This window comes from Kogia breviceps, chromosome 7 (genome assembly GCF_026419965.1).
Source record: "Kogia breviceps isolate mKogBre1 chromosome 7, mKogBre1 haplotype 1, whole genome shotgun sequence".
In the NCBI taxonomy this organism is placed as follows: Eukaryota; Metazoa; Chordata; class Mammalia; order Artiodactyla; family Physeteridae; genus Kogia; species Kogia breviceps.
Window position 1 is genome coordinate 16,134,746 of NC_081316.1, and position 14,087 is coordinate 16,148,832.

The 14,087-nt window shown below is 51.3% G+C and overlaps 1 protein-coding gene across 1 annotated transcript; it reads right to left on the reverse strand.

Annotated features, from left to right (window-relative positions):
- Window positions 1-550: 550 nt before the first annotated feature.
- Window positions 551-6,386, reverse strand: FOSL1 (FOS like 1, AP-1 transcription factor subunit). The gene is made up of 4 exons (XM_059070019.2): window positions 6,062-6,386; window positions 4,031-4,228; window positions 2,092-2,199; window positions 551-1,626 (listed from the first exon to the last, which is right to left on the reverse strand). The coding sequence occupies exons 1-4, from the start codon at window positions 6,149-6,151 to the stop codon at window positions 1,207-1,209; spliced, it is 816 nt and encodes a 271-aa protein (XP_058926002.1). The 5' UTR covers window positions 6,152-6,386; the 3' UTR covers window positions 551-1,206.
- Window positions 6,387-14,087: the final 7,701 nt, after the last annotated feature.

Below are 14,087 nucleotides of genomic sequence, written 5' to 3' on the forward strand. Positions count from 1 at the left end.
CGAGGGCGGGGACGTTGAGACTGGGTACCATTCCCATCCGGAGGGACTGCAGAACTAAGGCGGCTGACTCCCCCATTACTTCCATCCTGGGGCGGGATGTGGGACCGTGGTAAGCCACTGGCTCCCCCCATCAGGCCCCAGGACAGGCCGTAATCCAGCCCCTGAAGTGGCTCCAGCTCCCTTCCCGGCTCCTTCCTGTCCAAGACAATGGGGCAGGAAGCAGGTGTTGGGGGCCTAAAACCCACTCAGCCGCCTCCCGGGAGGCTGGAAGGGGCATAACAGTGCCCTCCTGTGGGAGTACTATGGGCCCCCACCAGTAGGAGGATGGTAATCCTCTTGGCTTGGCACCTCATATCACTTCTGTTCCTCCTCTCAGTCCTGGAGATGAGGCAGAACAGACGTAGCTTCACTTGTCAGATATGAAAATCAAGGTCCAGAAATAAAGAATTTGTCCAAGGTCATGTAGTGAATTGGTGGAGCTGAAATGGAAGCCTAGGGCTTCTGGCTCCAAATCTTCTCCCTTTAGCCTCTGGGTCCAATGAGAGCAGGCTAGAGCTGCAAGCCTTTTATTCCATTTTGGCAGGTTTGTATAAAAATACTCTCTTTAGGAAAATAAATAGCAGCTGCCCACGCTGTGGAGGCTTGGAGCTAAAGTCTTCTCAGAGCTGGGGGCTGCAGGTCAGCTCATCACAGAAACCTCTGGCACCCTCCTGAGCTGTTCCATTTAGGAGGGGCTGGCAGAGTGTCCTGGTTCAATAACCTGGTGCTGCTGGCAGTGGGGCTGGGTGAGTTAGTGTTCTCGGCGGGTAGAGCATCACCTCCTGTCAGGGGTAGGATTGGGTGAACCACAGGAAGAGGGTGATGCTGACTATAGGGGTGATCTGCAGGGGTTCAGGGCTCCAGAGGACCTCTGAGAATCTCCAAAGTCCCTTGGGAGCTGCCCGGAATTTTCTCCAACAAACAGGAACCATTTTGTCTCTGACTTAGTGCAAATTGTGCTAGAGAGGCCAGCTCTAGAGAAACAGTGGGCAGCTTTGGTAGCCCCAAGTTGGCACTACCAGGAAGCAAAATATGCCCATTCTCATCTGGAGGGATGGAGAAGAATCTGCTGGGGTTGGACATGAGATATGGTCCAGGCCAGCTGGACCAATGGGCAGGGAAATCTTGGTGAGGGTGGCACCCACAGGGAGTGGGGGCTGGAGTGCCTCATAAGGCCAGGAGGGTTGGGGAGCCAAGGGGGTCAGAAGAGGGGTCCCCACTGCTGCTGCTACTCTTGCGGTGGGCTGAGGCACAGGGCTCCGGTGTGCTGGGGTAGGTGAAGACCAGGCTGGGGGTGAAAGGAGTCAGGGAGGGTGTGGTCATGAGCGTGGGAGTGTGCAATGCTTCGGGTTCAAGCACAGGCCCTGGGGAAAGGGAGATACGAGGCACAGAGCGGGAGGGGGCTGGTGGGCTGGTGGTGCCACTGGTACCGCCTGTGCCGCTGGTTTCGCTCTCCGTGGCCCCTTCCGGGATTTTGCAGATGGGGCGGTGGGCTTCCAGCACCAGCTCCAGGCGCTCCTTCTGTTTCTGCAGCTCCTCAATCTCTCGCTGCAGCCCGGATTTCTCGTCCTCCAGTTTGTCGGTCTCCTGTGGACGATCAGGAGAGGAGTCAAGGGATGAGGGCTGAATACCGCGGAGCCTCCCGCGGTGGCAGTGATTGGGAGGTTGGGGAGCGGAAAGTGGGGGGGGGGGTGGCCAGGGGGCGGGGGGGAGTGGGGAGTCGCCAGCAAGTCTCCAGCAACTCATGGGACTACAACTCCCATGAGTCGATGGGAGAAAATGGGCACGACTCCCATCAGGCTCGGGGGGCATCTTCGAAGGACATTGTCGGTCCTAGCTTCAGCTCTTCTCTGTTCAGAGTGAGACGGGCTGCAATTAATTTTTAATCACTTTTTCCTCGTCGGAGTGCGCCTCCGACAGGGAGCCGTGGGGGCGGGGAGGGGACTTCATATACCGGCGCCTCGTGCGGCCCCGCGGGCTCTTGGGAACTGGGGGCCTTCTGAGGTTGGGTGGGCCGGGACCTGGGCACCCTCCTCACTCGCCGGTGCTCACCGCCTGCAGGAAGTCGGTCAGTTCTTTCCTCCGGTTCCTGCACTTGGCCGCGGCTAGCTTGTTCCTCTCGCGCCTCACTCGACGGCGTTCCTCCTCCTCGGGGCTGATCTGGGGAGGGTAGAGAGAGCAGTGAGGTGGACTCTGTGCTGCTGGCCCAATGGTAGGAGCCTGGCCGAGGGCATGGCAGCGCAGGGGCGCCCTCAGCCTGCGTTTGGGGACCTCTGCACCCCGACAGGTTCCCCGCTTTAGTAAGCTTGGATGAGTCATATTTCCTCCTTGCACCCAGCTTTTGCCTCCTATGATTCCTCTCGGACTGTCCTTCCCGTCCTTCTACAAACCTTAACCCTCCTCCTCTCCCAGGACTCAGCTAAGATCCCTCACCCGACCCCGGCCGTTCCTGGAAGCCTTCTTTCATTCCGCAGCTATAAGTGGCCTTTCCTCCCCTGAGGCCACTCTTTTTAAAAAGACCCTCATTCTTCTCAGTCTCTTGATAACCAAGTCTCCTCTTCCCCAGGGGCTGTAAGCACCAAGAGGGTCTAATGAGAGCTGCTAAGTAGTTGTTCATCGGGAATCTACTATGTGCCAGCTAAGAGCTTTACACAGATTCCTTTTTTCTTTTAATCATTTAAATATTATTTATTTTTTTATACAGCAGGTTCTTATTAGTTATCTGTTTTATACATATTAGTGTATATATGTCAATCCTAATCTCTCAGTTCATCCCACCCCACATGCCCCCCACCCCACCGCTTTCCCGCCTTGGTGTCCATACGTTTGTTCTCTACATCTGTTTATACAGATTCTTAACCCAACTTTTCGTGTAAGGAACTGAAGCCCAGAGAAGACAAATAACTTGTTTGTGGTTCCAGAGCAGAAATTAAAATCCACTCACTCTGTTTAACATTGAGAAAGAGGCCAGCTGATGCAGACCACCTCCCTCGAAAGGACCCCACTCACAGCTCACAGCCTCAGTCTAGGAGTACCCAGGATCATGGCTGAAGGAAGTCCAGGAGCCTGCCTCTGGGGCTTACACCATGGTCCCCTTCCAGTTGGTCACAAAAGCCAGCCATTCTGTTTCTGGGGAAGTCACCCCTGGCCGATCTTAGGATCCTGACGTCCTCCCCATCCTCTACCCTGCTGTCAGAGCAAGCTCCTTAAAGTGCAGACCTCACCCACTATAGTCTCAGATACCAAAATGCCCCAGGGAGAGGAAAGCGGAACCACTCCCTAAAGACCCTCTAGCTCTTATTCATTTATTTTGGCACGGACTTTATTAGCAGTGTGCTGCTAAGAACCCTGGTTTGGGAGGTAAGAGTTCCCAGCTCTCTAAGCTTCAAGCCTTCTCTTAACCTCCTGGTGAGACAGTGTGGAATTGGACACACCTGTCTCATTGTTCACTACTTGTGTGATCTTGGGCAAGTGACTTCCTCTCTGTGCCTTCAATTCCTTGGCTGTAAAATGGGGAATACCAGAGTTCATTCCCAAGAGGGTTTTCGTGAGGATTAAATGAGATAGAGAAACAGAGGCTCAGAGAGTAGCTGAAGGGAACCCTCCTCTTTCTGTTCTCTTCCCAGCAACATAGACAGCATAAGCCCGCCCTCTCCATACCTGTCCACACAACTTTCTACACATACACCTTAACATGTTCTCACTGCTACCTCTGTTCCTGCTCCTGCCACCCCCTCTTCCTGGAATGTCTTTTCTTTCATCTTTCTCTCTATTCAAATCCTACCCATCCTTCTAGGCCTGCAGGAAGCCTTCCTTGATCCCGAAGTGATTGCTTTGCCCTCTCATCACTTTCTATCTTGGCCAGTAGTCGTGGGTCTGTTCTCCCCATGCCCCTTCTAAGCCTGCATTCTCCTTATGGGCAAGAGCTTATGCTCTGCACCTCAGCACCCCTGTGGGCACAAGAACCCGTGCAAACGCCACTGCTTCTTACCTGTTCACAGGGCCGGCGACGCACTGCTGGAGTTGGGCCCAGGGCCCGGATGACTCCCGGCCGGGGCTGTGGGGGACTGTACTGGGGGTAGGCCAGAGGCCTGGGGTAGCTGCTGGGTCCCAGGAAGTGAGGCTGAACCATCCACTGCAGCTCCTGGCTGCCACTCACAGTGTTGATGCTTGGCACGAGGTGGAACTTCTGAGGGATAAGACATGGAGGACCAGGGATAAAGTCTCTGTGGATTGAGGGGCTTCCAGTAATAAAGTGTGAATTCCAGGTGCTGTCCCAACCACTTTTCAAATACCGACTCATATAACTGGCACAACAGTTCTTCATTTTCCGACAGGAAAACAGTTGTCCCTAGACACACAGCCAATAAGTGGGAAGTGGGGTTTGGACCCAGGCAGCCAGGCTCTTCTTCTTTTTGCACCCTGCCTGAGTCCCATCTACATAAAGAGGATAATGACAGCCCCTAACTTCGAGGGTGACTGTGAGAATCAGGTGAGAGAATGTGTGTGTGACAGAGCCTGGTAACTGGCAGGTGCCCAGCACACAGGGGCCATGGTGGGCAAGAGCCAGTGCTCTGGGTTCAAGGTAGCCCAGTTCTAATCTTAGCTCAGCCATTTACTGGCTGTCAGGGCGAATTATTTAACTTCAATGTGCCTCCGTTTCTTTGTTTTTAATATTGTCATAGGTGAGGATTACAGCATTTCACTGATGCTAACAAGTTCCCTTCAGTAGCTCTGAAATCAAAGTTGAATTGGCAGCTTTTTAAAAAAAATTAGTGGCACAAAATAATGGTGGGTTTTAAAATCAGTGGGGTCTTGGATTCTGTGAGGTGGAAACTGCCCATCACAATGCAAGGCTGCACAGTATGCGCTCCAGGTATTACCTGTCATGATACTTTCAGCCAGAAACGTGAGGAATGGGTTGAGATGGGGGCTCAGTGTTCCGGAGGAGAGCTGGGTTCAAGCCCAGGCAAGTCTGGACAGCAGTGTCCCCGGCTCAGCGCTGTGGGCCCAGTGACCCAGTGACCCCAGTTCCGGGCCGAGGTGCCGCCGGCGGCATCTCCCGCTCCCGAGGTTGTCCGGGCCCGGGACGCTCCGGGCCAGGAAGGGAGGGGCGCTCCGGGTGAGTCAGCCACCGTGACTCGGCCGCCGTGACTCGGCGCAACGGACGCCGCTCCTTCCCTCCCCTAGTGACACGTGCTCACGGCCCCTCGACAGGAAATGGGCACCTGCAGCCTCCCGGGTCCCCCCCACCCACAACCCTCAGCGGGCGCCGTTCGGTGCCGACAGTCGGGGGCGCGGGAGTTGCCGCTGCAGGACCTCGCGCACTTCCGGCACCTCGCGGCTTCCACCGACCCCAACCCTTAAAAGGGTCAAGGCCAGTCTCCCGGAGCCCACCAGGCTCCACTGCGCCGAGATGGGGATGAGGCCTTGGCGACGGGGTGGGGAGGGACAGACAAACGGTCAGGCACAAGGATGATCACAGACAGACTTCCGAGGATTCGCAGTCTGTCGGGGCTAGCCTGGCGGTGGATCCCGTGCGTAGGGACGTCTCGGCGGCCGCGGCTCAGACTCCGGACCTCGGAAAGTGAGTCCGAGATGGATCAGACCCCCTCTGATCCTGTCGGGGCTAGGACTAATCCCGGACTGAGGGGTCCCCTTCCGACGCAGACGGGACAAAGAAATTAGCGGTGAACAGGAAGAAGGAAAGAAGGTAACGGAGACGGAGGGACAGATAGACAGCACACAGAGACGGGAAGGGGTACAAGCGCGAGAGGGGATGTTCGCAGATGTTTGCTCCGCCCGCCGCGCCCGTTCCGCTGGGGTGCGGGGGAGAAAGTGCCCTTAGACAGCGGAGAACGGGCAGAATCCGCTGCCACTGCTCCGAGACCCATTCCCTGCTCCTTGTTCCCGATCCCAGTCCCCGAGTGTGCGGGAGCGGCCCGCACGGTCCCAGGCTCCGTCCACCTGGGGGTCCCAGGCTCTGTCCACCTGTGGGTTCCAGGCGTCGGGTTCCTCTCACCTGGTGGCCTGTCGCCGGGGGCTGCGCCGGGCCGCCGTACGCATCGCCGGCCCCGGAGCTCGGCCCGGGTTCCCCGTAGCCTCGGAACATGCCCTGGGCTGGCTGCTTTGTGGGGTCCGCGTCGGCGGCTTCGGTTCTGACTCACGCGCTCCTAGCGGAGTCTTTTCTTTTTATGAATGAGAAGTCCCCGGGCTGAACCACTTCCACTGGGGGTGGGAGAGGAGAGCGGGCGTATCGCAGCGGCTCTGGACAACTCTGGGCTCCACCTCTCCAGACGCACTGCCTTTTGTCAGTCCGCCCTGAACTTTTCATCGCCTCCTACGGTCCAGTAGCCGACTTTTGTCGGGCAAAAGGGGCGGACTTGGCGGCCCCCAGAGACAGCGGCGGGTCCGCCCCCTCTGACGTAGTTGCCCATACATGGTGCAATTTCCTCGCCGCGCCCAGGTGGAGCGAAGGATTCCCCCGCGGACTGGCGCACCTGAGAGCAGCCGGGCGCCCCGCCCCACCCAGCCCCGCCCAGGGCCCCAAGCGCAGACCTAGACCCCAGCCGCCAGCCTCCAGAGCCTCTCACTGCTTGGTCTGGCCTCAGTGTTTGCATCCGTAAAATGGGACGAAATAATCACATAGCGAGCTTGCCACGCGTGGGAAGTGGAATGAAGAATGTGAAAGGGGTCTGGAAACTGTAAATCGGATTATAAATGTGATTGATGTAATTATTATCATCATCATCATTTACTGCCAGGGACCGTGCTACTGCCATTATTTCATGCCAGGAATCGTGCTACTACCATCCAAGTCATGGCGTGAGGCCCATTCACTGGCATTGTTTTAAGGTTCAGGTATACTAAAAAGTGAATGAATGACAAACCAGGCAGGGTTACCAAAATTGTGTCTATTTTAAGTGCTTACAATGACATGTTAATGCTTTGAACGATCCACAAATACAATGCAATATAATTGCACTACTCTCAGGATAATTTCAGGAGCTATAACGAATTTTAATTCAGAGCCCCTATAAGCAGTGAGAGCCTGTGGTGGGACACAGTTGTCCTGTGCTCTGATAAACGCCATCTTCTTTAAATACTGTAACTGCTCTTCCAGGACTGCATAGTCACCAGCCTTGTTTGAGGATTATGTCAAAGGTCTGTGTGAATGTGAGGCCAGGACCAAATGTCAACAACCAAAGACCAACAACCATGGGAGGTAGGTGTTGTTATCATCCCCATTTTACAGATGGGGAAACTAAGGCTGAGAGATGTTGAAATGAGGTGCCTAAGATCACTAAGCCAGTGGCTGAAGCAGATTGCCAAATCAGGGCTGTGGGAGCTCCAAGCCCAGGATCAGGCAAGAGTTTTTAAAGCCCTCACAGACAGACATGTTTTCACACATGCACAATATCGGTGCTGAGAGAACCACCCAAAAACTTCTTTGCCTCTTCCCATTCTACAGATGAAGAAACTGAGGCCTGGAGAGAATAAGGAGCTGCCAGTGTCACACAACTACAGAGAGAGAGAGAGCTGGGCTCTCCTGCTTTCCACTGGTACCTCCTTTTTGAAAAATTATTTATTTATTTATTTTTGACCGTGTCGGGTCTTTGTTACTGTGCGCGGGCTTTCTCTAGTTGCGGTGAGCAGGGGCTACTCTTCGTTGCGGTGCGCGGGCCTCTCGTTGTCGTGACTTCTCCTGTTGCAGAGCACGGGCTCTAGGCGCAGAGGCTTCAGTAGTTGTGGCATGTGGGCTCAGTAGTTGTGGCTTGCGGGCTCTAGAGCTCAGGCTCAGTAGTTGTGGCACACTGGCCTAGTTGCTCCGCGGCATGTGGGATCTTCCTGGGCCAGGGCTCGAACTTGTGTCCCTTGCACTGGCAGGCAGATTCTTAACCGCTGCATCACCAGGGAGGCCCTCCACTGGTACCTCCTTTTGATCAGCTCCAGTTTTGTCCTCAGGGAAGGAAGATTTCAGGAAGGTGGGGACCTGGGCTGCCTTCTTTGGGGACAGACGTCTGGGTCAGTGGACACATTCAGGACTTAGAGCCAAGAGGCCAGCTTGGCCCTGGGCTTCCAGTCTCAAGACTACCATTTTCTGTCTCTGTTACCCTGGGCAGGTCCCCTTCCTTCTGAGTCCCACTCCCAATGGGAATAATTGAGCCTCCTGCTGACCTCATGGGGTTGCTGTGCGATCAGATGAGATCACAAATGTGAAAGTGCTTTGTAGGCTGTAAAGTGATGTGCACTCAGAAGGTGGTTACCAGCCTGGTGCCTCTCCCTTGCCCTTATTCTACTCAATGCTTGTCATTCTCTAAAAAGAAAAGGAACCACCAGCAGTTTACCAGAATGATAAATATATGGGTGTGTGTGGGTGCGTGGGTGTGTGTGCACATGCGTGCATGAGAGAGAGAGAGAGAGAGAGAGAGAGAGAGATTTTGAGGCAGTGTGATTCATGGGAAAAGACCAGGTATGCTGTAATCAGACAAGGCTGTGCTCTGAATTCGAATTCTGATTAGGCTGCTCACCAGCTGTGTGCTCTGGATGAGGCAGGCATACAATCTCTCATAGCCTCATCTGTAAAATGAAGACATCACGATAACTATATAGTGATAACGTCTCAGGGTGGTCGGAGAATAGATATAAAATAATGTCACATGCTTCATACAGCACATAGTAAAAATTTGACAAATGGCAAAAATAATTACGTGTTAATAAAAAGCCCCAGGGCTGGGAGATTTGGGGGCTCTGATCACATGCTAAGGTACTCATACACATGCACACACACTAACTGATATCTGAATTCCTTGGCTACGTCCAAGCAGGACAGGTCAGAGTGACACAGGCAGCCAGGTGGTGGCACATGCAAGGCCTAACACAGGTCCGCCTTGACTTCATTCATCTGCCAGCTCCAGAAACACCACCCTGCCCCCACTCCCCAAGCAGCCTGGGACAGTGACTGAGCAGGGGCTCAGGTTTCGTGTGTGTGTGTGTGTGTGTGTGTGTGTGTGTGTGATTACGTGACTCTGAAAGTCCCTTCCTGCTCTAACCGTCAGTGGAGCCACAAGGAGGTCCTTTCAGAGGCAGCACATTCCAAGCTCCTCAGTCACTAACGCCCGCCTCGTGGCTGCAGTAACGTTCCTGGCCCCTGACCTCACCAGCTCCCACCGGGGAGGCCTGGCGAGAATCCCAGGGGGCCACAGTGGTTTCAGGAGTCTGGGGGCTGGGAGGTCTGAAAGACCCAGGCATTGTCCCTTGGCAGCTGTGTGAGCCTGGCTCAATCACTTTCCCTCTCTGAGCCCCTGACAATCCCCATGTCCTGGGGCTGCAGTGAGGCGAAAGGAGGTGGTGGATGAATGTGCCTTGTGCCCAGTAGGTTCTGTCAATGCTCCCAGGGCACTGTAGGTGATGTTTATGTTTTCCAGTTTCCCTTCACTTTCTACATTGAAGTTTATTTATTTTTAAAATTGAGGTGAAATTCACATAACATACAATTAGTCATTTTTAATTAAAGTTTTTTTAAAGTCTTTTAATTAATTAAAATTTTTGGCTGCGTTGGGTCTTCCTTCCTGCACATGGGCTTTCCCTAGTTATGGTGAGCTGGGGCTATTCTTCGTTGCGGTATGCACACTTCTCATTGCGGTGGCTTCTCTTGCTGTGGAGCACGGGCTCTAGGCCCGGGGGCTTCAGTAGTTGTGGCTCGCGGGCTCTAGAGCGCAGGCTCAGTAGTTGAGCTGCACGGGCTTAGTTGCTCCGCGGCATGTGTGGTCTTCCCGGACCAGGGATCGAACCCGTGTCCCTGCATTGGGAGGCGGATTCTTAATCACTGCGCCACCAGGGACGTCGCTTCCCAGCCATTTTAAAGTATACACTTCAATGGGATTTTGTGCATTCACGATGTTGTGCAACCACCACTTCTCTCTAGTTTCAAAACTTTTAAATTATCCCAGAAAAACACTGCATATCCATTAAGTAATGATTCCCAATTAGCCCCTCCTCCTATCCCCTGGTATCCACTAATCTGCTTTCTGTTTCTACAGATTCGCCTCATCTGGACACTTCATATAAATGGAAAATTTATTGTACAATTTGTGACCTTTTGTGTCTGGTTTCTTTCAGTTAGCATAATGTTTTCCAGGCTGACCAGTGTTGTAGCAAGTAACAATACCTCATTCCTTTTTATGGCTGAATAATATTCAATTGTATGGCTATACCACAATTTATTTATTCATCAGTTGATGGATGTTGGGTTGTTTCTACTTTTTGGCTATTATGAATAATGCTTCTGGGGACATTGTGTACAAGCTTTTGTATGGACATGTGTTTCCACTTATCTTGGGCATATACCTAACAGTGGAATTGCTGGGTCATATGGTAACTCTCTGTGTAATCTTGTGAGGAACTGCCAGACTGTTTTACACAGTCGTTGTACCCTTTTACATTCCTACCAGCAGTGCCTGAGGGTTCTGATTTCTTTACATCCTTGCCAACACTTATTATTTTCTGTTTTGAAAATACATCCTAGAGGGCGTGAAGTGATTGTCTGTTTTTTTTTTTTTGAATTTTATTTTATTTATTTTTTTATACTGCAGGTTCTTATTAGTTATCCATTTTATACATATTAGTGTATATATGTCAATCCCAATCTCCCAGTTCATCACACACACCCCCACCCCCTCGTCGCTTTCCCCACTTGGTGTCCATATATTTGTTCTCTATTCATTGTGTCTTGATTTGCATTTCCTTAATAACCAATCATGTTCCTTAATGACCAATGAACATCTTTTCATATGCTTGTTGGCCATTTGTATATATTTTTTGGACAAATGTGTATTTAAGCCCTTTGCCCATTTTTAATTAGGTTGTTTCTTTTTGTTGTTGCTGAATTATATGAGTTCTTTATATATTCTGGCTACCAAACGCTTATCAGATATATGATTTGCAAATGTTTTCTAAATTCTGTAGGTTGTCTTTTCACATTCGTCATAAAGTCCTTTGATGCCCAAAAGTTTTAATAATTTTTTTGAAGTTCAGTTCATCTATTTTTCCTCCTGTTGCTCATGCTTCCAGTGTCCAATTGAAGAATCCATTGCCAAATTTGAGGTCATGAACATTCACCCCTATGTTTTCTTCTAATAGTTTTATAATTTTGATTCTTATATTTAGGTTGTTGTTGAAATTGAAGTTTAACATACCTACAGTAAAGTGCACTCAACCAACATGTGCAGGTCAGTGATTTTTTACATGTATGTAAACGCATGTAGCTACCACCCTGATCAAGGTGTAGGGTATTTCCAACAGCCCAGAACCTCTTTGGGCCTCCTCCCACTCACCATCCCCCATCTATAGGTAGCCACTATTCTGACTTCTAGAGTCATAGATCAGTTTTGCCTGTTCTTCAACTTCATGTAAATGGGAACATACAGTATGTACTCTCTTGGGTCTGTTTTCTCTTTTTTTTTTTTTGGCCGCACCATGCGGAATGTGGGATTCTGGTTCCCTGACCAGGGATCGAACCTGCACCCCCTGCATTGGAAGTGTGGAGCCTTAACCACTGGACCACCAGGGAAGTCCGGGGTCTGGCTTCTTTTACAGCATGTCTGAGGGATTCGTCTACATTGTTGGGCAAAGCAGTAGCTTGGTCTTTCCCATTACTGTGTAGCATTTCATTGCACAAATATCCCATAATCACTCTCTACATTCTTCTGATGATGATATTGGGGGCTCTCCAAGTTTGGGGCTCTTCTGAATAAGGCTGCTGTGAGAATTTTTTTTTTTTTTTTTGGCTGTGCTGCACGTGACTTGCAGGATCTTAGTTCCCCAACCAGGGATCGAATCCATGCCTCCTGCAATGGAAGCATGGAGTCCTGACCACTGGACTGCCAGGAATTCCCCTGTGAGCATTCTTGATATGTCCTTCGGTGGCCAATTGCACTCACTTCTCTTGGATATGTGCCCAGGGTGGATTTGTGGGTCATAGGGTACCTATAAATTGGGCTTTGATTCTCTCCAACAGTTCTCCATCCCACCAGCAGTGGGTCAGAATTCCAGTCTCCCCACATCTGGAGGTGACATTTCAGTTCATTTCAACAAAAAGATTTCTTTCCCTTGGTCCTAGTCCCCTCCCATCTGTTCTGGACACTCTCCACAGCCTCCAGCTTGCTCTCTCCCCTCCACTTCCCACCAGCAGCCTGAGGAATTTATAAAATCCTGACAATGTTCACAGAAGAATCTTTTACAATTCTGACCATTTCACCCTCAGACTTGGACCCTTGCGAGCCACCACGGCATGCTTCAGATTGCTACACAGGAGGGTCTGAGGTCTGGGGAGGGGTGGGGTCAGGATGCTTGATACACTCTGTGTTCTTTTAGGTTGTCTGTTGATTGGGGGACTTGGAGGGCCAAAAGGGTCACACTAGTGGCTCACGCTCATGTAGCTCTTATGAACCAGGCACTGTTCAAAGTAATTCATTAATCCTCACAACAACCCTGTAGAGACAGATAATAATATGATACCCATTTTACAAATTAGGGAATGGAGGCATAGAGAAATTAATCAACTTGCTGAAAGCTACACATCAAGGAAATTGTGGAGCCAGGATTTGAACCTAAGCAGTCAGTCTCCAGAGCCTGAGCTCCTCACTGCCTTACTGGTCTGTCCCTTGAAAACAGCTAGAATCCTTAATGTGGCATCCCAGGCCCTTCCAGGTGTGGGCCACCTGCCCAGGCTCCTCCCTCAGCAGCACCCAGTTACTCTCTCTGCTCCAGGCTTGCTACTGGGCCAAGCTTCTCACCTTTGCACAGGCTGTTCCTTCTGCCCACAATGCCCTCCCTCATCCCCTTGCCTGGCCAGCTCTCATCTTGCAGGTCTCATTTTCCCCATCACTTCCTCAGGAGGCCTTCCCTGAGTCCATGAGTCCTTTATTTATTTATTTATTTATTGGCTGCATTGGGTCTTAGTTGCGGCACGTGGGCTTTTTCTTTGTGGCATGCGGGCTCTTCTTTGTGACACGAGGGCTTCTCTCTAGTTGTAGCGTGCAGGCTCAGTAGTTGCAGCACTCGGGCTTAGTTGCCCCACGGCATGTGGTATCTTAGTTCCCCGACCAGGGACTGAACCCACGTCCCCCGAATTGGAAGTTTGATTCTTAACCACTGGACCACCAGAGGAAGTCCTCATGAGACCTTTATTTTATTATATCTTATTTTATTTTATTTTATTTTATTTTGCAGTACGCGGGCCTCCCACTGTTCGGAGCACAGGTTCCGGACGCGGAGGCCCAGCGGCCATGGCTCACGGGCCCAGCTGCTCCGCGGCACGCGGGATCCTCCCGGACCGGGGCACGAACCCTCGTCCCCCGCATCAGCAGGCGGACCCCCAACCACTGCGCCACCAGGGAAGCCCGAGACCTTTTTTAAAAAAAAAAAAAAAAATTAACATATTTGTTTATTTTTGGCTGCATTGGGTCTTCGATGCTGCACGCAGGCTTTCTTTAGTTGCGGCAAGTGGCGGCTACTCTTCATTGTGGTGTGCGGGCTTCTCATTGTGGAGCACAGGGTCTCGGTGCACGGGCTTCAGTAGTTGTGGCTCACAGGCTGCAGAGCGCAGGCTCAGTAGTTGTTGCACGTGGGCTTAGTTGCTCCGCGGCATGTGGGATCTTCCTGGACCAGGGCTCAAACCCGTGTCCCCTGCATTGGCAGGTGGATTCTTAACCACGGCGCCACCAGGGAAGTCCCATGAGTCCTTAACCTAGGTTAAATCCCTCATGTAATAGAGTCCCATAGCACTATGCAGGCTATTACATTTTTTTTAACCTGATCAGAATAATTTTAAAAGATTTTCTGTTTGGGGGAGACAAACACAAAACACTATATATATAGTGTGTGTGTAAGAGAAAAATTTATTTTAAAACATGATTTTTATTTTTTACTTTGCCTTATGTTTTTAAATTTTTCATTGCATTTGCTTTTCAACTAGGTAATACATTTACATGCTTCAAGGCCAGAAGCTACACAAGGGTATACAGTGAAAAGCCTCTCTCTCTATT